This window comes from Eumetopias jubatus, unplaced genomic scaffold (assembly GCF_037043125.1).
Source record: "Eumetopias jubatus isolate StellerSeaLion01/CBP00866 unplaced genomic scaffold, mEumJub1_p1.0 scaffold_2, whole genome shotgun sequence".
In the NCBI taxonomy this organism is placed as follows: domain Eukaryota; kingdom Metazoa; phylum Chordata; class Mammalia; order Carnivora; family Otariidae; genus Eumetopias; species Eumetopias jubatus.
Genome location: NW_028274808.1, coordinates 34,758,686 through 34,783,215, shown reverse-complemented (window position 1 = coordinate 34,783,215; position 24,530 = coordinate 34,758,686). Strand labels below are relative to the sequence as shown.

Here is a 24,530-nt window from a genome sequence, read left to right as displayed (position 1 = left end):
GCAAGTCTCTTGGAGAGATTCAGTCCCATAATTTGGTGAGAGTCACTATATACATTGTAAAAGCGCTAAAGAAACGTCAAATGTAATCCTTTTTTTTTTTTTCTATCAGGCGTTGACTTTCTATCGCCTAGTCAGACCATTTATGACTCAGTCCTGGATTTCCATAAACACACACGTGTGCTCTCACGCATAGGAACTACTCTCCAGAACATGTCTGAGCAGGGCTCCTTTGGGGGGCGGGTGATGGGCACTGTGCCTCCCCTACCCCATGCCTTGGGCTGGGAAGGGGCAGCAGGGCCTGTACCTGGTGATGAAGGTGCAGTCGTGGATGAGGCTCTCGGCCAGGAGGATGCCCGCCTGCTCGTCGCCCTCTAGGGGGGCCCGGTTGTGGTACCAGCGGATGCGGGTGTCATTGCCCAGGTAGCTGGCGGAGCACTGGAAGGGCAGCCGGTCACCCTGGAACACGACTTGGCGCAGGGACGGGATGAGGTGGTGCGTGTGCAGCTCCAGGGCCCCTTCTGTGGGAGGAGACATGGGCAGGGAGGCCTTCATGCACCAGGGTGGGACCCCCAGTTGGATCTGAGGGAGAGGATGCATGCCCTGGAGAAGGCGCCCACCACCCAATAACCCTTAAGGCAGAGGGAGCATGGAGCCAGCGGGGGGGGGGGGGGGGCTTCAGGAGCGCATCTGCACCAAGCGGCAGGTGTGCAGAGGGGGATGTGCTCACCGCAGCGCAGCTGGGCCTCCTGGAGGCCCCCCAGGGCCTGGGCGTGAAGGGCACTGGGGTAGGCACAGAGTGTGTGCTCGGACAGCTGCAGGGAGCGATTGCGGGCCCAGGACAGTAGCCAGCGCAGGCGGCAGTCACATGTCAGGTACTCGGTGCCCAGATCCCTGCAGAATGGGGAGAGGGGCCACAGACTAGAGCACAGCGAGTGTGGGCTCCAGGGCGGGGATGGAGCCCTGGGAGAGACTGTGGCTGGAAGGGGTATGGGGGGTACATGCGCACCCCCAGCCTGGCGATAGTGGGAAGTCAAATACGGCGGTTTCAGCCATTGCCCGTCCTGCCTACTCATAAGGCTGGCCACCGTGGTCATGATGCTTATGTGTGTCCTTCCTGCGCAGAGAAAGGCAGCAGGGCTCTGAGTCCTTGGGCTGGGAACAGATACTCACACAACCTTAAGGGCTGGCAGCTCATCAAAGACCCCAGGTTGCAGATTGGAGAAGATGTTTCCAGATATGTTTCTGCAGGGAACAGGGAGCCAGGATCTTAGGGTCTCCCTGGGCCAGAGGAGGGAGGAGTGAGTGAAGGGAATGCGGGGGGCCTATGAGGGTCTGCTGCTGCCTCCTTCCTCCCAACCCCTCTTTCGAAGCGAGCCTTCCCTCCCCCTCCTCCCCACTAACTGCCCCTCACTCACAGTCGAAGAAGCCTGGGGAGGCCTTGGAAGGTCTCAGACGTGAGACAGCCAATCCGGTTGTTGGAGAGATCTCTAGGGGGACACACACAACCTCAGCAAGCTGGCCAGACAGTAGCACACGGATCCGCTTGTGTGGGACACACGTGTGTGGCCGGGGCTTGTGTGGGAGCAGGATGAATGAGGAGATGGGCTTGAAGTGTCTCCCCCATCTGCCCCCCCATACACTGTGTGCGGAGAGGGGAGCTGTGAGTGGGGAGACAAGAAGGGAGAGCCGGTCCTGGGATCCAGGGGACCATCTCCAGGGAGAGGGCGGGCTGGGAGGGCTTGGGGGGCAGGACATGCCACTCACAAACGCTTCAGCTCCCCCAGGCCCAGGAAGGCACCAGGCTGCACCGTGCTGATGACATTGTTCCTCAGGTCCCTGTGGGAGGCAAGTGGGAGCCCTCAGCCCTCTCCCACTCTGGGGGCCACACACTCCCCTGGGGTGGGGAAGCCCCATTTTTACCAGCAGTGTTGGGAACTGGATTTTCTTCTACTCTCCTCAGTGCTGGTGGGGAGGTTGGACGAAGGACCCCAACTCTCAGATAGGTCTCCTTGCCACCCACCCCTCCCCCGGCTACCATCAAGGGGTGCTGGTCAGAAAGATGTCAGGAAGAATATAGAAGCCAAGAGATGGGATGGGGTCCCCTTGGGTGGAAACAAGGAATGGAGCCAGCACTGAACTAGGAGCCGGGAGGCCTCACCCAGGTCGCTCCCATCTGAGCTGCCAAGGATCTCACAGGGGCTATGAGAACCATTTGAAAATGGGAGGGAAAGTCTTTTTTTTTTTTTTTTTTTTTAAGTCTTTCGTAAATTGCTATACAAAGGTAAGATCTTCTGGAGCCTGGCACTGGGGGAGGTACTTCCATAGCTGTTCTGTCCATGTTGATCTCTCCATCTGACAGGTGAGGAAACAGGTCAGGCAGCTGATGACCGCCTGCAGGCCTGACCCGGGTCTCTGACTCCAAGGCAGAATTATAAACCCCCATGGCAGCCCTTCATTCTTCAGAAGAGGAAGGCAAGGCTGAGGGGGTAAAGACTTGCTCACCTGCCTCCCCCCGTCCCCCCAGGGTCTCCTAGGAGCCCACAGTGCTGAGGGAAGGTGGCAAGGGAAACGCCATCCCTGGGCTGAGCTCCAGCGGGTCCAGACAGAAGGTGGTGCCTCCCCACCCCAGGGCTCCATGGGGCCAAGGGCCACCCACTCAGGGCAGTGAAGTGCAGGTGAGTCATCAGAGCAGCTTCTGTCCCAGGATTTGGTTGCTCAGAGGCAACCACATGACCAGACAGCAACCCTCCTCCCTTACATCCCCTCCCCCAGTGGTGGCGGGGACAGAGGTGAAGGGGCAGTTCCTGCCCCCTGGGGACCCACCAGTGCCCACCTGGCCCCAGCTCAAACCCAGACTGGCAGCTCTCTGGGGCCACTAAGGACCAAGGTGAGTGCTGGCCCACTGCCTACCCTCCCATCCTCTGCTTTCTGAGCTCAGCCACCAGAAGAGGTGCTTAGACCACCAACTGGCCGTTCACCCAACTACTCAAGGACCACCTGAGTCTTTCCTGAGCCCAACCAGCACGCTTGCAGCCCCACAGAGCAATGTGGCAGGAAGCCTCACTCCTCAGCCAGCCTGCCTGCCCTCCTGGGACCCTGGGATGGGGGCTGCAGCCTCCTTGCTTGCTATCTGCTCTCCACCCAGGCAGAGGGTGCTTATGAGGCAGAGGGCTGGGGTGGAGGGTTCCTGGAATAATCAACCTGTTGGAAAGAGCCTACACAGGAAGGAGGAGATTGACAGAGATACCTGGGGTCAACCTGTTTTCCAAGGCCCTGTGACCCTCCAGCCCAGGCTGACACACGGGGCACTTGGCCCTGCCTGCCAAAGTCTCAGGGATATGTCTGGATTATGGGTAGGAGGGGGTTAACCAGCCACTCCCAGCTCTGGGAGAGGAAATGGGTGTCCAGGATGGGGAGGTGCCATCCCACCAGGGGGCCTGTTTTCGCATAGCCAGTCCCAGCTGGGGACAAAAACACCCAGAGAGAGAGAGAGAGAGAGAAATGAAACACCCTCATACCGAGGACTTGGCCTCCATAACCCTAAGCCCCTTGAGAAAGAAGGGAAAGCCACCAGAAGGGGCCAGCTTCCTAAAGAAGAGATGGCTTCCATACTCAGGCGTGCTGGTGGTACCCCAGCAGGGAACGTGCAAGAACGCAGACCCTGGATGCTCACGCAGTATGGAGACTGGAGATGGACGGGGTTGGGGGGGGAGTGCCCTGCCTGCCCTGGGTTGCCCCTCCTGCCGGCACCCCCCTTTTGGTTCCCCACCCTCAAAGCACCCCCCTCCGGTGCCGTTCCAGCATGTGCCCCCTGGCCCCGGTTGGGGTCTGGCCATTCTCAGGGCTCTGCCTCCCACCCCCACGCAGGGGACGGGCAGAGGGAAACACATTCCTCATTGTGTCACTTCCCTTCATGGGCTGCCAAGGGGCTGAGGCCGCAGCCCCCCGCCTCTTCCCTCTCCGCTCGCTGTGTTTATTCTCATTTCCTCCCTGGCCCCCCTTGAGAGCCCCCACCCCGCCTGCCCCACTGATGCTCTGCAGATGGGAGCAAGGCGGCCACTTGGGCCCCAGCCCCTTCCTGCCCTGGATTTCCTGCCGCCCAGAGCCACGCCGGGGCCCTCTGAGAGGGGAGCTTCCACCAAACGCTGGCATTCCTGCCCCCTTGCCTCACGCCCACAGAGTGGTTTCAGGGGTGACCCAGGCAGCCCCTCAAGTGCCCAGAAGGGCCAGGCCTGGGTCTTCTCCTGAGGGGTGCAGGCCCACGGCTGCTCACTGGGCTGAGCTCTGACAGCCCGGTGGGGTCCTGGTCTCTAAGGCAGGGGAAGCAGGTTGGGGCTCTACCCTCCCTAGCAGCAGGAGGAAATGCTATCCTAGAACTTGGATTTTTTTTTTTTGACCAGCAAGGTCCCGATAGGTTGGTGCTTCTTGCTATGGACTCCTGCCTCAGAAAAATGCACTCTACCCAAAACTGTGTCCATGATTTCAGGGGGCTTGTGGAACCCAGGTGATGAACCCCTGCCCTGGATTGTCTAATCTGATCCCTTCATTTCTTTCCTTTTTTTCCCTTAAGATTTAAAAAAAATTTTAGGGAATTCCTACACCCAGTGTGGGGCTCGAACTCACAGCCCCAACATCAAGAGTTGCAAACTCCACCGACTGAGCCATCCAGGTACCCCAAGATCCCTTCATTTCTTAGGTGAGGTCATGGGGGTGAACAGATGTTTCTATGATGTGGAATCTCTCATCTTCTCCCTGCCTCCATAGAGCCCAGGTCTTGGAAGCTGGGAAAGGTTTGGTGTGTGGATGGAGCCTCCTCTCCCGACCACCCCTCGCCCAACCCAGAGCAGGCTACCCTGACTCAAGGCATCCTCTCCCTGTATCTATGCCAGTATGGAGAATGGACTCTATGGCAGAAGTCGGGGAGGGGGGCTATTCCTGAGAGCAAATCATACCCTATACCCTTCTTGGGAAAGCTGGAGCTCAGGAAGCTGAGTGTAAGACTGAGTATGGAAGCAGAAGCAACAAAAGAGCAGATTAATAAAGCGGACTTCATAAAAACTTAAAACTTCTGCTCTCTGAAGGACACCATCAAGAAAGTGAAAGGCAACCCAGGGAATGAGAGAAAATGTTTGCAAATCATGTATCTGATAAGGGACTCCTATCTAGAACATACAAAGAACTCTTCCAACTCTAATAATAAAAAGACAAACCAGCTGAAAAAAATGGGCAAAGGACTTGCATAGACATTTCTTCAACGAGCAGATACAAATGACCAAATAACACACGAAGAGAGAGTCGACACTCTTGAGTCATTAGGGAAATGCAAAGCAAAACCACAGTGAGGTATCACCTCATACGCGCTAAGATGGTGATAATAGAAAAAATGGGCCACAGCAAGAGTTGATGTGGGTGTGGAAAGACTGGACCCCTCATACATTACTGGTGTAAAATGGTGCAGCCACCGTGAAAACCAGTTTGGCAGAGTTACCAAGGGACCCAGCAATTGCACTCCCAGGTACATGTGCAGGAGAAAGAAGGGTACGTCCGCGCAGAATCCTGAACAGGAATGGTCACAGCCCCAGAGTGGAAACATCCCAAGTGCCCGTCACCGGACAAAGCTTCTGTGCTCCATTCACACAACAGAATACTATTCGGCCGTATTTTATGGAATGAACTGCTGATATATGCTATAATCTGGATGAGGCTTGAAGCCATTATGCTAAGTGAAAAAAGCCCAGTTATAAAGGATTACATATGATATGATTCCATTTAGATGAAATGTCCAGAATAGGCAGATCTATAGAGGCAGAGAGATTAGTGGTTACTTAGGGCTGGGAGTAGGAGGGGGAGTGGGGAGTGGCTGCTAATGATGCACGGTTGCTTTTGGAGATGATGAAAATGTTCTAAAATTAGACGGCGATGGCTGCACAACTGTGTAAATACACTCCGAGCCATCGGATGGCACACTTTAAGTGGGCGAACGTTCCGGGATGTTAATTCTATCTCACGAAAGCTGTTAAAGAGTGAGTTTGCACGCCAGAGCGTGCACGTGTGAGGACCAGCCGTGTACCGCGTTTGGACAGGGTGGGGTGGCCCCAAGTTGGCTCCCTCCGGCCCCCAAAGACCTCCCCGCTTGTGGGTTTAGAAACCAAATTATAGGTTCGGAGGCCGCACAGCAGCTTTCCCTGGACCCTCCAGGACTTCCAAGGGTCTTTCGAAAGCGGGGGCTGGCCGAGAAGCCGGCCAGACCCCTGCGCAGGTATGGAGGGTGTGTGGGGGAGGGCAGGGAGAGGATCTGGCGGGAGAAAACCGAGATGGTCCCGCCCCCTGCCGGGCCCCTCTTGTCTCTGAGATCATCCAACAGTTATTTATTCAGCATGTACACTCTGCCAGGCACTGGGGCTACGAGGGCAGGCACGAGGGCTGTCCCCAAGCCCACAAGCCTCCCTTCCCAGCCCTCAGCTGTTCCCAGCGTCAGCAGCCTCTCTTCTGCATTCCTCCCCAGTGTGAGTGGGGATGGGAAGGGGAGGAGGACCCGGCCAGGCGGCCTTGCTCATGGCCCCGCCCATAGATTAATGGAAACCACCTGGCGGGTGAGAACCACTCCACCCCCAGAACCCCCCCCCATTCCCATGAGCATCTGCTTCTAATGAGTGCCCCAGCACCGCCGCATACCAGCCCCCTGGGCTCATTAATCTCATTAGGCAATGACAAATCATCCTGGGGCTGACCAGGCTCCCCTCACCAGGTCCTCTCCTCCAGGCATGCACAGGCCTCTGGGGCCGTGTGTCCACACAGAGCCCCTCGCTGTCGCGTGCATGCCCAGGCTCTCTCCCTTGGCCTCTTCTGGGGGCTGGCTGTCCCGTGGCCCACTTGGTCCCCATTCTGGGGAGCTTCCCACTGTGGCCGGGGCACCCTGGGAGCCCGGGAAGGTCTTCTGGTGGCCTGCTTCCTGTTGAAGGCGCGTGGTGGGGGATGTGGGCGGAGATGCCAGGGACCAGAGGGGTGGGCCAGCTGCGAGTACTTTCCGCAGGCACGCATGCACGCACGCTCGTTTCAGCTCCAGGACTGCCCGCCAAGGCTGGGGAGCTCTGGGCAAATCCCATGCAACGGGGGGCTGCCGACATAACATCTTGCAACTTCAAACTCTCCCGAGGAGAAGGGAAGGGAACAGGCATTTACTGAAAGCCCATGCCGTCCCCACGACAGCCTGTCTAGGAGTCCCGTATTGCCCCCTTTTCCAGGGGAGAAACCCCAGGCTTGGGGAGGCACGCAGAAAGTAAATGACAGAGGCAGGACTCAATCCCAGGCCTCTTTGACTCCAGAATGGAGTTCCGTGCCCTTTCTGGCCCACCCCGTCTCCTCCACCCCAGAAGTCTTTCCTCTGGGTTAACAGGCTTGTCCATGCTGAGGGCTGGTGGGATACAGAGGGGAAGGCTCAGAGACAGGGCCTCAGCGCCCATCTGGACGATTCTGTACACGCCATGGGCTGGCGGTGAACTGCTCTGCTGGACCCTGTTTCAGGTTTTCTTGTCCATCCTGCTTGGCTGATAGAGCCCCACAAGGTAAGTCCCCCACTCTCCCCCCAGCCTCTCTGCTTGTCCATCCTGCTTGGCTGATAGAGCCCCACAGGTAAGTCCCCCACTCTTCCCCCAGCCTCTCTGGAGCACCTGTCCTCCCCTGAGATCATCGAAGGCACATCCCCACACAGCGCCCTGTCCATATCCCCTCCCAGCCTCAAGCCCCCGCCATTAACAGGGACCAGGCTGACCTCCTCCCCCCATACGCTTATACTTGACCCATTTTCAAAGGCCAGAGAGGCTCTCAGCACAAGGAGGCAATGCTGGCATTCTCTGCAGCCCAGACCTACCATTTCAGTTATTAGGCTAGGCCCCAACCCTCCCACGGGACTTGCAGCTCACAGACTGTGGGATGTTAAGCTGCCATGGACTCAGCTGCCCAAGCCTGGATGTCTGAGCTTGACAGGACAGAGAGATCAGTGTTTCCTGGCACCAACTGCACGCCAGGCCACAGCGTCTCATTTGTGATGAATAGGCCCACAGTCTCGGGGTCATCTGGTCCACTGGTTCCCAACCCCGGATGAGCATGAGAATCGTCTGCATACCTTGTAAAAAATTCCCAGGCCCCTTCCGACCTGATGAATTAGCATCTCTGGGAGTGGGGCATAGGATCTCTCCCCATCCCTGGGATGGTGGGACAGTGGTTTTGAGGACTAGTTTTATGTGTTCACTCGGCCAGGCGATAGCACCTTGTGACTTAATCAAACACTAATGGAGGTGTTACTGTGAAGGTAATTTGTAGATGCGGTGGATATCTACAAGCAGTTGACTTTAAATAAAGGAGATTACCTTGGATAACATGGGTGGGCCTCATCTAATCAGTTGAAGGGCTTAAGAGCAAAAAAAACCCTGAGGTTTCCTGGAGAAGAAATTCTGTCTGGAGACTAAAGCATCAACTCCTGCCTGACTTCCCAGCCTGCTGGCCTGGCCTTACAGATTTTGGATTTGCCAGCCCCCACAAACAACATGACCCATTTCCTTAAATTTCTTTATAAAGAACTAATATACAATAATTCTTTACATATCTATATAAAGACACACACACACATCTCCTATTGGTTTTCTTTCTCTGGAGAACCCAACTGAAACAGTGGTGATCAGCCAGGCTGGAGGTCCTGGGCTCCTACAGCCCCTGCCTGGCCTTTCTATCCCTGGGAAGCATGCATACCTGCTGAACACAGCACACGCCTCTGCCCAGAGGCTTCCCCTCTTCTGGAAAGCCTGGCTGCAACCTTGGGTGCTCTGATTTTTTTTCCTTCTCAAGCAGCACTCGTGGGTATCACACACATACACATCCAAGGGTCATAGAATTGAAAATCCATAATGTAGCTTACAAACCACCCTATCCCCCCCTTTTGTACAGATGAGGAAACTGAGATCCCAGACCTGGCACCCACCGCAGCATCACTCTGACCTCAGCTCCTACCACTTCCCATCGACAGGTCCTTCTGCTCCTCAGACCCATCAGGCATAGAGTGGACCCAAGGGCCTTCCCCTCCAGATTCCTCCCTCCCTTAGACCTCGGGCTCAGTCACCTTGTCAGCGAGGCCTTCCTTGACCTCGCTACACCAAATAGCAGCCTCCCCCTACCATCACTGCTTTCTTTCCCCCTAACCCTGCTTTGTTTTTCTTTGTAGACTTATCACCTGATATATTACACATTTATTTGCCATTTTCTGTGTCCCCTCCATAGAGGGTAAGTTCCCTGATGGCAGGCGCTGGGTCCACTCCCAATGCCTAGAACAGAGCTCGGCACACAAAGGGGGCTCAGTACATATCTCTAGAATGAAGGCCTTGGATGATTCCTACCAGAGCAGGGCTCACACTCAGGATTCTGAACTCTCATCTGTCTCCCGCCCCACGCTCCTGCCCCGCCATGTGATTCAGCTTTTCGTCATTGTTCCTTGACCGTGCTCTCATTTCTCTCTGCTTCCCATGCTTTGAAAGCACCTGCTGCACTGTCACCCGGGTCCCCGGTGCTGGGGGGATTCAGTACGTGGGCAGGGGTGGGAAGGAAAGGACCCTCTTCTCTTCTTCATCAGGAAGTTGACCCTCGTGAGACTAAAGGAGGAGAAGCGGGGAGACCCGGCGGGTCTTTGATAAAGTGAGAGGGGTAAAGATGGGCAGATGCCCGTGGGGCCACGAGAGGCTCAGAGCTGTCTGGCTCACGGTAAGGAGAAGCGACAGCGCCTCGGGGCGGCAACGGGCTGGAGGCAGCTGCAGTTTGTCATCCTCCAAAAGATTCCTGGAAGGAGCGAGTGGTTTCCTGCCACTCAGCCCTCGGAGACCAAGCTTGGGCTGAGCTCAGGAATCAGAGCTCCCACACGCCTGACTGCCTGTGGGAGAGGAAAATGTTCCCGATCTGTCGGTACCCAGGACACTTTTTACTAGCCGCTCGGTGGCAGCCCTTTTTCCTCGTCTGGACACCCGGTCTGTGAGCGACAGAGCAGGTAGTGGAGGGACCTGGTCACGGCGCTGTGTGCATGCACCACCACCAACGTCCCAACACCCCCTCCCACCCCGGCCACGCCCCAGATCCGACAGAACGTGCTCGGCCTTCCACCCCCAACATGGGGTTGCCCCTTCCCACCGCCACGAAGCCAGCCAGGCCACCGCGCCTTCCTCACAGGCTGGGGAGTTTGCGAGACAGCTTTTCCCTTCCCCTGTGAAGTGGGCTGTCATAGAGGTAACCTTGTAAGGTTGTTGTCATGGTTGAAGATCTACACTCCATGTCATGGAGAGACTGCATCCCAATTACCCTCGAATTTTCCAGCCTTCACCGGTCAGTGACGTCCCTCCTTTGGGTTTTATGGAAACCCCAACCTACTGAATTCTAACACACATGGCACTGGCAGTCTCCACTAGACTGTAATCTCGGGCTCTTTGAGGGCAGGCTTCCACCTTATTTTTCCGTATCCTCCATCACACTGATCCACGCCTGGCGGGGAAAAATGGAAGTCAAGGGGCAGGGGCCCTGTTGAAGGATTTAGGAACACCCCGCAGGGTGGGAGCAGAGGCAGGAGACAGGGTGCTGGAGGCAGGGGAGAATGCAAGGATCAGGCTCCAGGAGGGACAGGGGCCCAGGTCTCCTGGGGAGGAGACAGGACCCAAAGCTGTCGTACGGGCTGTGGTTCCTGGGGCAGGCCAGCTGAGCGGGGAGTCGAGGGGCTGGGTCAGTCCCCTCATTTGGCAGGTTAAGTGACTTGCCCTCAACTAAGTCAGGCCCCCAACTCTGGGAAAAAAAGTCCCTTCTGGCCAGCAGGGCCCCTGGAGTCCTGAGCGCAGAGCCAGGCTGCCTGGGCCTGTAGGGCGGCCCGGAGGACGCAGCTCCAAACCAGGGCCGGTGGGGTGGGGGCCCTTTGGATGGGATCCACTCTCCCCACCCTCGGCCCAGGGCACTAGCCCCATGGGCTTTGTTTGTTGATTTGTTTGCGGGGCGGGGGTGGGGGGGAAGAGGCCTCAGTCCCACTAAATCCTCCTCAGCCCTTTATGCTGGGCCCCCAGCTGGAGCAGGGAGGTGGCATCTGGCCAGCTAAGGGGCTCAGCCCTCACAGCTAATTGCTCATTAAAGAGCGTTAATGAACTTCCCTGAGCCCCATCCTTCCCTAGACCAGCAAGGTTTCCCTACTTCTCACTGCTGTCACTGGGGAAGGAGCTGGTCCCTCTCTCCGTACCCTCCACCTGGTGGTCAAGCCCTGGGCAGGGTTCCCGTGGGTCTGACTCTGGGCCCCACTTAGCCAGCAGGTTCTGGGGTTGAGGGGTCCCTCCTCATCCTGCCTGGATTGACTTCTTGCCCATGACCACCGGCCCCCAACTCCGCCCCACTTTGCCCCAGCACTTACAGCTTCTCCAGCAGGGACAGTCCCAAGAAGGATCCATTCCGGAGCCCAGTAATCTTGTTGTTGCTCAAGAGCCTGAAGGAACAGGGAGAACACAGGCAGGAGAACATGCTGTTACAAGCCAGAAAGTGTGGATGGAGTGGGGATACGGTTTCCCTGGTATAACCATGTCGCTTTCTGTATCAATGGCACCCCCTGAAGTTGTGCAAGGCAGGAGCCCCACCCTCTGCTCCAGATTATAGGAAAGAGCCAGTGAATGGTTCAGGCAGACCGATTAGCCCACTGAGCTCCAAATCAGACATTTCACCTGCCCTGGGGTCCCCCATGGCCTGGACCTGACTTAGGGCTCTGTAGGCAAGTGGGCTGAGTGGGCGTCAAGTTGCGACACCCCCTTTACACCTTGGAACCACAGGCCTGAGCCACAGAGCTCTCCGCCTGCCCCCCGGGGCTCTGTCCTTCACAGGCCTTCAGCCCCACATCCTGAGGAGAGTGGTAGGGAGAACGGCCCGAACCGGGTCAGGGCTCTGGCAGGTGAAACAGGAGGCCCCGCAGGTGTGGAGGCAGGTGCAAGGAGCTGCCCTTCCTTGGGCCCCACTCTGTGAGTGGAGGACTTCCCACAAGGGGACTCTTCCCAGCCCTCAAAGGCCCCCAGTACAGAGGCACTGAGCACCCTTGCCTCCCCAAGCCTGTCTGCGGCCTCAGCCTCGACAGAAAGCTGATAGAGCCCTGGGGCCTGCCTGGTGGAGGCCCAGGCCTCAGCCTTTGCCTCTGCCCACTCAGAGGTTCTGTTTATTTATTTGTATTTAGAGGGGGAGGAAAGAGGCCCCAAGCTACTGACTAAACCCACTCTGCCCACCCACTTAGCCTTTCTCTGCCAGACTCCCTCCCTGGGAGGAGGAAGTTCCAGACCAGCCAAAGGGCTCATCCTTTGAGTTAATTGCTTATTAAAACGCTTTAATGAGCCTCGCAGCCCAAACTTTTGCCTGCTCTGAGCCGAGACAAAGGGTTTCACTTCTTTGCTCTTATTGGTGGACATGGGAAGGCCAGAGGTACAAGTCTGGAAACTTCTCTTGAGTGGGCAGCCTCTGGGATGGACTTCGGCTCTCAGGTGGGGGGTGGGGACAAGGCATGCAGGCAGCTGTCTAGAGTTCTGCCCCCAAGCTTACTGGTGAACACTAGGTGAATATATCAAGACAGGCAGGGAGAGGACCCCAGACATCTGACGTTCCAGCCAGTCCAACTTCAGGAGGCTCATGGAGAACTGACAATGGCCAGGATGGAGGCAAGAGTGGAAGGGGGCTTCCTCCCTTCTCTGCTTTCCAGATAGACCCCTCCTACCTTCTAGTCCCCACCTAACTGTCCCTCCAACGCTGACACTTCCTAGCAGCTCCTGAAGAGTGGTTGTGTGAAGGGGTTATGGGGTGCGGGGGGATGTTGGGTTTCCAAATGGCGCGCTCTATCTCTCTCACATACACACAATCTTGACATTTCAAAAAGTTCATCATAGTTGTCATTATATGAATACTTAGAACTCACAGGGCCCTCTTTATTCTCATTTTAATTGGCATTATCCACGGTGGTGGTAAATCATAAATAATTGTGTCAGTTCTTAGGGCCTCTAATGGTCTCATTCAGGCCCTGGTGGTGGCCCCCTCCGTGGTGACAGGCTCTTCACAGTGTGACTTATAAACCAAAGCCCGCCTCACCTCATCTCTGCTTCATCCCCTTCACATGCCCCCAGAGTCTGAGGCTCAGAGGTTGCATTAAATGTCAAAGAGGGTGAGAGGACCCCTCAGTACTTTTAGTAATATCAGAGAGGGGTCCTGAAGTGTCAGGAAGAAGGGTGGACAAAAGGCATGTGTTTCAACCTCACCGGTCCCCCAGTCCCAAGGGTCTCTCCCAGGGGCTGCCCCCTCCTGGGTTTGTGGGAATGAGGATGCTGATGAGGCTGGGGGCAGGGGGAGGGAGGAGGTATGGAAGGAGAGAGGGACAGGGCTGCCAGATTATCACAGCCCAGTTCACGAAGGGGGAAGCCCGAGAATATTATTTCTCAAACTTGAGTAGAGACCTGTTAAAGGGAGGGGGAAAGTATCTTATTTCCTGAGAATACGTCTGAGGATTCTAGTGTGAGAAACACTGACTTTCGAAATGAAAATCTAACACTAGGAAAATACCTTCTAATAAATAATTATCTCAAAATTATCTGCAAAAGATTTTTGCTTAAAGATCATTGAATTGAGGGGCGCCTGGGTGGCTTAGTCAGTTAAGCATCTGCCTTCGGCTCAGGTCATGATCCTGGGGTCCGGGGATGGAGCCCCACATCGGGCTCCCTGCTCAGTGTGGGGGGGGTCTGCTTCTCCCTCTCCCTCTGCCCCACCCCCCCGCTCATGCTCATGCATGCGTGCGTGCTTTTTTTCTCTCACTCTGTCTCCCTCTCTCAAATAATCTTTAATAAAGAAAAAATAAAGATCATTGAATTGAAAACAGGAAATTTAAAAAAATCTTCCAACTCCCTGAGATTAAAACCTGGGATCCTAATTTGAGAATCCTGTCCAGACAGGTCTAGAAGTGGTATTGGGGTACACCCCACATTCTTCAGACTCTTCAGCCTTTAACCCTTGAACACCTTTTGCATACCCCAAATTCTTTAACCCAGAGCTGGTCAGTGGAAGTACGACGATGTGAACTGAGTATGCAATTTCAAATGTTCTAGTAGCCATATTTTTTAAAGTTAAAAAGTTAATTCTAATCATGTATTTTAGTAACCCAATGTATTAAAGTTATCATTTCAATATGTAATCAATATGCAAAATTATTAACGAGATATTTTCCTTTTTTTTTTTTATGGAGCCTTTGGAAGCTGTGTGTGTTCTACTGTTCTGGCACATTTCAGTTCAGACCAGCCACATTACAGGTGCTCGCGGGCCACGTGTGGCTGGTGGCTTAACCCTTATCTGGTTTCCTCGTGGGCTGCACCTCCCCAGGAGGAAGTTTGGGTTGCTTGTGAGATAGGAGGCAACTGGGGTGGGTGTGTGTGTGTGTGTGTGTGTGTGTGTGTGTGTGTGTGTGATGGTATGGGAGCAGAGCACAGAATTGGGGAGCAGCCCCTGATGCAGGTGAAGATGAGACGGTGGCCCAGAACAAGGCACAACTCATCCCTTGATGTCCTAACCCTCTCTGGCAGCCCCCCCCCCCTCCCCAACCACCGTTGTGCTGGGAAGGAGTAGGAGGTCAGCTGCAGCCCACATTTCCAGTTTGACTAGCCCGGTGCAAACCCCAGCCCAGAAAGTCTGGAAAGGAGAGACTTCTCTGAGGCAGAGAGCATGTCCCTGATCCCCAACTCTCTATAAGCCATTCGTAAAAGCAGGGATGCCAGGCAAACAGTGGTTTGTCCTTCTCCTCCAATGGCCCCCCTTCTTGCCGCATTTCCAGCTCTTGGACAAACTTCAGGCAGATATCTCTGTGATCCCAGTCCCCAAATACCCATAATTGGACCTTTTGGCCTTTACAACCTAGATGGGGCTGAGGAAATTTTGCTTGAGACCCAGGTTGTCCAGAGAATGGCTTCAATTGTGCCTATGGATTCAATGGTTCAGCTCTGGGAGCTGCCCCCTTGTGGGTCTGGGGGGTGGGGAGGGCAGTGATTGGGGCAGAAAGTGCTTGGGTCTGGCATTTTTCGGGGCAGGTAGGAAGCTGGCAGTTACTGGGAGTAGAGGAAAACACACAGCCAGCCTCGTCCAATGGGAAGGAAAATGTTCCCACCACACTAGGCTGCCACATGGGATGGAAGCAGGCAGGGCGGCCCCAACCATCAGGCCGGGAAGGAGGGAGCCTTGGCCCTATGGTTCTGTCCAGCTTCGTAGACACAGTGTCAGCTTGGCCCCCTCTTCACTGCCCTGCCACCCCTACCAGACAGCGACTTCCTCAGCCTGCACCAACCCCTCGCCCTGCAACAGCACAAGGAGCCTGCCAGGTGGATTTCCTTCTCAACCACGCCAACCCGCCTCTCAGACCTCTGGCTCACCCAACCCAGCATCTCCAGCTTCCTTCCCTCCCTCCCTGTCTACCACTCCAACACCATCAGATTTTCACAGGCAGGGGGGCCGGTCCCTGGAGTCCCCTGTTCTCTTACCCTAGAGTCTGAAATCTGGCCAAGGAGAGGGGGCACACTGAGTCCATTCCAGAACTCTCTCCCAGCTAGGGTCCTATTTTAGGGAAGAGAAGCAAGCAAGCGGAGTTACCACTAATGAGGCTGGAGGCCAAAGGAGTGGCTGGCGTCTACAGAGAGGCCCTGTGGCCTTTGGGCAGCCACAGGAACTCACCAGATCCCAGCCCCACATCAGAGATGACCCTGTAGGGGTCATGTGGGCACCACTCCGTGGGACGTGGGGCCAACGCATGCCCGAACCAAATTGTTCTCTCATGTGCTGGAAGACCCATACATGTCAGCGCCCACCCCCCGCCCCACTCCACTTGTAACAGATGCAAGGACCACAGGCCTGGACACTTGGGGAATCTAGCTTCTCCAGGGAGTCTGAGCCTGGAGTTCAGGGCATCACCAGGGCCCTCTGGGCTCAGAAGGACCTGTCTCCAACATCTGCACCTTAGCAGTGAGTGTCTTACGGAGACCATCAGTGAGGCGGTCTCAGGCCCATAGCCACTCTGAACCAGCAAGTGAAAACGGACTCCCAGCCCTTCCTGCGGGCATAGTGCCCAAGGCCTCTGAGCAGTTCCAGGGCCCACAAAGATGTCTGAAACCTACAAAAATAATCACCACCTCTGAAATACAAATGCTATAAAATTGCAATTAACACTTCCTTAAGTAACAACCAAATGTCAAATCACGTTGATTAGCAAGAATTACTATGTTTCACAAAGGGGGGGGGTGTATTCCAGTAGGCTTGATATGACAACAAGGTCTCCAAAATCAAAACTGCCTCTGGTCCACAGGCCCTGCCCTGGCAAACAGCCTCAGGCTAAAGACTGCCCTCCTGTGGCCTCCCTTCCCTTCCAGTCTGCCCTTCACGTCCATTTAGGCTCACTGCAGGGGACTTAACTGGTGGAGAGGACACACAGCACTCCAGAACTTCCTCGCCATTACTTCCCCCGGCTGCAAGCCTGTCCACACAGCCCGGAATACGTGATTAGAAGGAGACCCAGGTAGGACCTTCCTTCCCCAGGCTGTAGGGGGTTGTGTCTGGATATGGCCTCTGACCTCAGCCTTGAAGCTGAACTGTCCAGGCAGTGCCTGAGGTCAAGGTCAGGAAAGAAAATAGTCTCGGAATGGCTCCATGTATGGGGCCTTCTTGTCTCCTTTTCTCTAACCTACCCTCTTTACAAGGGCACCCCAGCTTGGTGGTGAGTGGGCAGGACCAACAAATTGGGGCTGAGATGGGGAGGACTAATCTGAGGGAGACCGCAGCCTGAGAAAAGGGGCTCGGGGTGTTTGTGGTAGGTGGTCGGTGTGTCTTGCTGGGGGTTTGGGGCCCCAGCACCCTAGCTTGAGTGCATGGAATCAAGTTTGCTGTGGTCATTCATGCCTGGGTACTCATTCAATCTTCAAGTCTACCCTAACGCCTTTTGTGTGCCCGGCCCTGTGTAACACAATAGTACTACAAACATCAATGAGACGGTGGGGTCTACAATCTTCCATTCATGGAAGGTGGAGGGACGTGTGTCAGACCGGATGGAATGCTTGTGTGTATATGTGTCCACTCGATTCAAGGAAGCTGGAAAATTACTCCCAATCGGCCTTAAGTGCTTCTCCAAACATGGCCGAGGGGAAGCCACGGTTTTGGGTGAAGAAAGTGGATTTCTTTTCAAATACAAATAAACCTGAAAGGATCAATTTGTTATCAGTCTTGGTTTTTTGTTCGTTTGTTTTGTTGTTGTTGTTTTTTGAGAGAGAGAGAGATCACAAGCAGGGGAGAAGGGCAGAGGGAAAAGCAGAGGCTTAACTGACTGAGCCACCCAGGCACCCTGTTATCAGTCTTTTACACTCAAATATAAATTAGTACTTTAATCTTTCTACCCCAGAAGTTTTCCTTGGGAGCCCAGAGGCCCTGATCCTGTCCTGCTTTGTGAGCCTGTATCCAGTCTCCACGATGAGACCGTATGGCCCTGAGGTCAGACACCAGATCTCTCACCTCCTGGCACTGGTGTGGGGCTGGACACAGCAGGCACTGGCTGAACGAAGGGACTGGCATCTGGAGGCACAGAGCTCTAGGCAAGGTGGGGGTGGTCGACGGACAGGGTTCATGCTGAACCCGGGTTTTCTCAAGTCATGGAGCAGTTTCCTCCTACCTCCATTCGCCTCCCCCTCCTCCCTCTGCCCCCCCCCCCCCCCCCGCCCAGTCAGTCTTAGCAGAGCTCAGTCCTGACAGCTTGGAGACAGCACCCATCCCTCGGCTCCACAGTACAGCCCTCCTGAGACTTCGCCTGCCACCTGGGGGTGTAGTCCTGAAGCTCTGCGTGGTGCGCGAGAGGGAGAGAAACACCAGGAAGGATGCTTTAGAGACCACTTGCCCTGGGTCCATCTGATTTCCAGTATTCTGTGCAGAGATTTTGTACAGAGGTCCCCTAAGTACACAAGTGTTTATTAGGTTATCTGCTCCTTTTCCCTGGCTCATGTGTCCATATGGAGGGAGTGGGTCACCATCTCCCCTGCTCTGTCCCCAGGGATGAGGCTCCTATGGAAAGAGGCTGACCCAGGACCAAGAGCCCTGGGGTCTGGCTAGTTGTGTGATCTTGGGCAGGTCAGCCCCTCTCTGGAGGTTTCTTCTCAGTAAAAGAAGGGTCTGGACTGAAGACTGCCACTCCTTATATTTGATGGCTTTTCTCATCCTGGATACCAGGTCTCCTGGAGCCTGAAGTCTAAAGTTTCTGCCTCACCACACAGTTCCCAGCAGGCAAAGAGCCCTAGGTGGGTGGGTGGGAAGGGGGGGGAGCGACTCTCAGACTTTCCCTTCCCTTTCCAGCTGGGAGATGTCTGGCCCCTCAAGTTCAGGCTGGAACTCCCTCCTCAGGCCTCTCTCCGCCCTGTTCCCCGCCCTCACCTGGCTCCATCCATCTTGCATACCCCTTTGCTCCCCCATCCGGCCTCTCCCCTCTCCCAGTGCTAGGGAAGCTGGGTCCTGGGAGGTTGCTGGAGTTAGCTACGCTCCACAGTTTCTCTGCTCCCCCACCCCCATTACCCAGTCCTAAAAGCAAAGGAATGTTCTAGAGTTTGGGAAGGATGGGGGCCCGCCAGAGGAGGGAGGAAGGGGAGGAGGCAGCTTTGTCCTGTCAGTGTCTGAGCTCTAAATAGAACAGAGCGCCGGGCTGGGGGAATGAAAATAAACAGCCCCTCCAAGCAGCCCCTTCCGAGCAGTTACCGGACTTTCCTTCTAGTTCCTCAGCCAGGGCCATTTCCCTCCTCTCTTCTCCCCTGCTCTCTGTCAGGTCCCGGCGGGGGGGGGGGGGTGGGTCTCTATCTCAGGGTCATGAGGGAGTGAGGAGTACTGGTCCAGACTGTGAGGCGTTGGGGAACTCACCTCCCCTCTCTGGGCTTTGGTGAGGAGAGCCCACTGAATGGATGGACACGGATCGACTCAGAGGTGGTTGGAACTTTTTCTCCTTCAGGAAAGTGTTCTTACCCTAAGTGATTCTCACGTGGCATAAACTTGGAAACTCTCTCCCTTTAAAAACATGACCCCCAATTTAAGGGTCAATTTATGGTCAGGTTCAAATTATACTGGTTTGCCTTTGCCTTTGGGGGAAATTCTCAGACTCACACCCCCAGGGCAAGGGATTGCCCACCACCCCCTCCCCCATCACGGAAGGGTGATCCATGGTAGTCGGTAGGAAGGGACCATCTTGGGCCAGGAGTGGCTGGGTTCATGCACATGTTCTGAATAATTCAGGCCAAATTACCCATTCTGGGTCCTGGAACCACTGGGATGTTGAATTATAGGGGTTGTCTTTGGAGTTCAGTGTGGTGGCCTCTCCAGTCTCTTTGGCGCAGTGAGGACTCAACCAGTAACCCCCAGGGGACTCTGTTCTCTGTCCAGTGCTTGCCCTGAGATGGGACCATGGACCCTGACATCCTGCACATGGGGGAGCCCAAAGAGTCCCCAAGAACTCCGGGAAGGGGCTCCTCCAGCTTCTCCTGCAGGTAGTTGCGAAGTCAGAGGGGAACCTGGATTTTTTCGGGGCCCCTCATTTCCGGCAGGCGGGGTCAGGAGCCCACACTGGGCGTGCTGCAGCTGAGACCCTGCATCAGGACGGTAAGGTAGGGTGCTGGAGTCTCCCAGCTTGCTCCCACATTCTGTCCCCAGCCTCTTCCCTCTTTTCTTTCCTTCTCTCCGCGCTCTCTGCCCCTCCCCCTCCTCCCCTCACAAAAGCTCTCTGTACACAGCCACTTCCTCTGACTGCTGTCTCTGAGCCCAGACCTTATGAGAACCATATGGGGGAAAGAGGGTGGAAGAGAAGGGGGTGGGGAAGATGGCAAGGACCCGCCCCTCCAACCAGCATCTTTCCACTCCCCTCAGGCTATGTGCAAGGCAGTTGGCACACTTTGCCCCAAACTCCCCTAACTGGATCCTGGCAGCTGGGGTGAGGGGCACTGAGGGGAGGGACCAGTCCAGAGCTGGAGGTTCAGAGGGAGATCTGTGTTCCAGAACCACTTTCCTGAGGCTGGAGCAAACACAAGGGCTGTGAAGGGGCCTCCCCTTCCCCCATGCTATCTCTAAAGACCACCAACCCCCCCAGCTAAAGGATGTGGCCACCGGTAGGGGCATCGGAATGGCAAATGCCCCTTCTCCCCTATGTAGGCTGCTGATGCGGTAGACAACCCCCTGCCCCAAAAAGGGGAGGCGAAGTGGACAAGGGTTTGTGGGTTCTGGGAGAATCCAGAGTGACCTGTACCTTGCCTGCCCCCTCCCCACCCAGCCTTGGAATGTTCCCAGGTCAAAAGGGCCTAGGTTCTGCTGGGAAGGAACTGGGTTTTTAAAAGCGGCTTTGTGTCCATTGGGTCCCAAGTCCAGCCAGGTGAATAGCGAGTCTGTCACCCGAGAGAAGTGTAAGAGAACCCAACCAGCTCATCCTGGTGTCTGCTAGTGTGTGACTGTAGGGACACTGCCCCTCCCCCCACCCCGGCCTCAGTTTCTCTCAGCTCTAAGATGAAGATGCAGGGGCTGGATTTGCTGATCTGTAAGGGCCTTTTCAGCGCAGACGGTCTAGGAATTTATGACACTGGCCAGAATCCTCTGAGGGGCTGCTCAGATGTCCCAGAAGGTCCTTGTAGGTGATTTCCTTCTGGAGTTAGCTATGATCAGTCCTTTCCTAGAATTCCTTATAATCCCCGCCCCCCTTCACTCTCACTCCCGGGAGTGGGGAAGCAGAAGGACAGACCCATCAGCTGCTGCCCAGGGATGGGTGGGGGGTTCACAGGGGTCTCCACCTCCCTCCCATACCCAGGCTCTCTCTGAAATTCACCACCCCCCATGAGACCTTTCGCCTTGAGGGAGAGCCATAAAGCCTCCTGTTCTAGACAGGGGCATCGGGCACCCACAGCTGCCCTGAGGACTGAGCTGGGGGGACGACGACAGATGGATCAGGAAGGAAGCCAAGAGTTCTGCTTTCCTGGAAAACTGCGAATGAAAATCCATTAGGAGGGGAAAAAGTAAAGGGTGGGGAGAGGGGGGCACAGAGTCTACAAAAACAGAAGGCAGAAGTTAGGGTAATAGGGTGGAAGGGTTTTCAGTGAGGTAAACGGGACTCTCACAGAATTGCCTCAGAACTGCCTGAAAGCTTTCTTGGAGCACAGACTGGAGGCTCCTTGCAGACAGGCATCTTTTCTAGCACTTTGTTCGCCTGAAGAGTCCCAGCACTGGTGGCTACCAGGCTTCCCAAGGTGGAGTCCTGGGTCCCCCAAGGACCCAAGGGAGCAGGGTGGGGTGTGAAGGGGACTGGGACCGGGTGGCCCATTCTGGAGGAAAAGAGGGGAGGAGGAGGGAGATAAAGCCACAGGGGCAAAAATCGATCCACGAAAGTCCTGTTGTTTGTACCAGGTGACAGGCAAAAAGATGGCAGGGGAAATCCGTGTGGAAACAGAAAGAGTAAGGAGGAGGAGTCTGGGAGGGTGTGGAGAAGGTTCTTGAGCTCCTGGCCTCCTGTTTTGCTGCCAGGCTGAAGCCCCTTCCCGGCACTTCTCTTCCTTCTTCCCTCAAGAGGCATGCTGGGCAGGGACGGGTACGCTGGAGGGGCTGAGCCCTGGGAGGAGAGCCGCTGCCCAGCAATCAGGGTCGGGATTAGGTGGAGCCTGGAGGGAGAGCCCAAGAAATCTGTCTGTGGCTGGGATTCAGCCACACTCCAGGCTGAGGGACCAGCGGGCTCTTCGGAGCTTCTAGGGCCTGCCCTGTCATCGCTGTGGGGATGCCCAGCCAGGCTCAGGAGCTGTTCCTTTGCAAGGTATCTTAAGCCAGCTAGGTCAGTGGCCTGGGACAAAGAAGGGGCCCTTCCTCTGGGAATGGTTTGGGATGGGAAGGTGAGCTAGCAGTCACATTTGCTGCCACTCTGTCACAGTATATTCGCACCGAGAGTCGGCTGCGCTCACTCCTTGGAGTGGCGTCGATGGGAATTAGCTATGGCTGGAAAGCATTAGTTACCAAATCATTCTAAGATGTACTGCAAAACCACCTTTTAATGTTTTCCCCCTCTTTTCTGCCTTCAGTATGTGTGGATTCCTTAATCCCAACAAGCAGACACACAGGGAGATGGTGTCCCACATATGTGTGTAAGTACAACCACAAGATCGAATAGACACACACACACACACCTCGCTCTCTTGAACTGAGTTATCATTGCCCAGCGGGGGCTCACACAGACACCGGCCCAACCATTCCACACAGCAAGCATATTTCTCCTCCAGATCTGAGTGGGCTGGGGAATGCCCGGGCCTGTCTGGACCCTTTAACACCAGTGGACAGTCAAAGAGACCAGGAATGAGCAGCCCCAGCTGCCTTCCCAGGCCACGGCCATATTCCAGAGCTGCTGCTGAGACGTGGGAGAGAGCAGACACATTGCCTCCAACCCCCCCCCCCCCAGTGCACACACATACACTCAAGCACGCGCGCGCGCGCACACACACACATACACAAACCCCAGCTGGGGAAAATGCAGGCCGGGCGGCCAACGTCAGAGGCTGACCAGTCGTGTCCTGTCAGGAAGCCGGCAGCCTCTGAACTCACCCAACCAGAGGCATTACTGCATTGTTCTGGACACAATCAGGATAGACTGTGAGCCAGCCCCAAGTCTGGGCAAGGGGCGGTGGGGAAACGGTTGCCACCAGGGTCAGGAAGACAGCAAAGGGGAAGCGCTTGCAGGTTGGGTCCGGGACAGGAAAGGCACGGGCCGCCGCTCGGGCCGGACCCTCCACTCCACGGCGTGCGTGGAGCTGGGAGCACGTGGTCCGAGCAGGAAACCGCGGCGGCGGGCTGGGGTCGCGAATTCTCCTGCGGCAGTGGGGGTGGCTTCAGACCTCCATCGAGGAGGCTTGGGGTGGGGGCGCGGCCCGAGGGGCCGCGCTCGCAGGCCCCAGAGTGAGGGCTCGGTAGGGCCCTGGCTGGGAAAGGAAACGGGAGGACGGAAGGAGGCTGGGAGGCAGCCGCCTCCCTCTCAGCCGGGTTTTATTCTTCGCAGTCTTGGAGCGAAGAAGTCAATCGATTAACAGCCAAAGCTCGGGTTATACCCAGGGGAGGCAAAGAAGAGGGCGGGGTGCAGGACCCGGCGCACGGCTCACTTCACAGACGCGCGCAGAGGGAGAGGGGCCCGAGACGAACCGGGACGCCGGGGTCTCCTTCAGGCCAGAAGCGCCGCAATCCCAAGGACAGATTTTCCGACACCCTCCCCCCTCCGCCTGCCCTATGGAGACGAGCTGGAAGCGGGGCTGGCAGGCTCGCGGGAGGGGGGGCGGGCGGATGGGGCGCCCCCCACTGGAGGAGCCAGGCCCGCGGGGTGAACCCGGGAGACTCCTCCAGTCCCGCCAAGGACGCGTCCGCGGAGGTAACGACCGCAGCCACCTTTGAGGCCGCGGGCGTCGATCTTTCCCGAGCTTTCCCCAAGCCCACCCACCTCACGTCCCCGAAGTCTGCAACACCAGCCCAGGCTGGAAAGTCAAGGGGCGTGGGCGTCCCGCCAGCGCGCATTCCCTTCACCTGTGCAGGTGAGTGGGCGCCGGTGGTGCCCCTCTCTCGGGCGCAGCCGCCCCCCGAAGCCCCTTCCTTCCTCCACACCCCTGGAGCCCTAATCCTCCCCGTACTTCTCCAAGACTCCCTGCTCGGCGCCCGGACTCAGGCGTGTCCCAGAGTCTCTGAAGTGGCGGCAAGGTCCCCGTCCCCCTCCTCCCGCCCCTCCCGTCCTGTCTCCGTTCGTCCCCTCGTCGGGGCTCGCGCCGGGCGGGGCCGACTAGGGTACTCACAGGGTCACGGTGCCGTTAGGCAGAAGGCCTGGCTCGGGAGGCTCGGGGAGGTCCCCGCCGCCGCACACCACTCTCCTGCGCGCGGGGTTGGGGGCGCCGCCGCTCAGCCCCTTGGGCCGCTCCCCCGAGCATTTGCAGCTGCGAATGGGGACGGGGCAGCCGGGCGCGCCCCGGGTCTCGGGCGCCAGGAGCAGTAGCCACGGCAGCAGCGGCAGCAGCAGGCGCGCTGGCGCCCCCCGCATCCTGCGTCCCGCGGCGCCCATCAGCCCATCGCCCCGCGGGGACCCACAGCGCTGGGGCCCGTCTGCGCGCCGGCCAGAGGGACCTGGGCTTGCGGGAGGCGTGCTCAGCGGGGGCCCGGGGCGTCCGAGGGCGGGGCAGGGGGCCCTGGGCGGAGGCAAGCCCCGGGGTCCCCGCCGCCGCGCCCCGGGGGCATGTCCGGCGAGCGCCCCGGCGGGGAGGACGCGGACGCGGCTGTCAGCGCTGCGCGGGCGGCCCCCGGCGGCGCGGCCCGAGTCTCTGCGCCGTGCTCCCGGGCCGCCTGAGGCCGGGTCCCTCCGCGTCGCCTGCTCGCTCCGCGCTGGGCTGGGACCTAGCGGATCGTGCCGGGCTCCTCCTGCTGCCGCCGCCGCCGCCGCCGCTCCGTGCCATGGA

General features: G+C 56.9%; 1 protein-coding gene across 1 annotated transcript in view; it reads right to left on the bottom strand.

The window, feature by feature from the left end:
• ADGRA2 (adhesion G protein-coupled receptor A2) overlaps positions 1-24,139 on the bottom strand; it is a 34,014-nt gene extending 9,875 nt beyond the window's left edge. Inside the window, exons 1-7 of the mRNA XM_028095343.2 lie at positions 23,877-24,139; positions 11,423-11,494; positions 1,765-1,836; positions 1,416-1,487; positions 1,171-1,242; positions 728-891; positions 305-518 (exon numbers count right to left, since the gene is read on the bottom strand). Of these exons, the coding sequence (XP_027951144.1) occupies positions 305-518; positions 728-891; positions 1,171-1,242; positions 1,416-1,487; positions 1,765-1,836; positions 11,423-11,494; positions 23,877-24,139 (929 nt within the window). The remainder of the gene's footprint in view (positions 1-304; positions 519-727; positions 892-1,170; positions 1,243-1,415; positions 1,488-1,764; positions 1,837-11,422; positions 11,495-23,876) is intronic.
• Between the last annotated feature and the right edge of the window lie 391 nt (positions 24,140-24,530).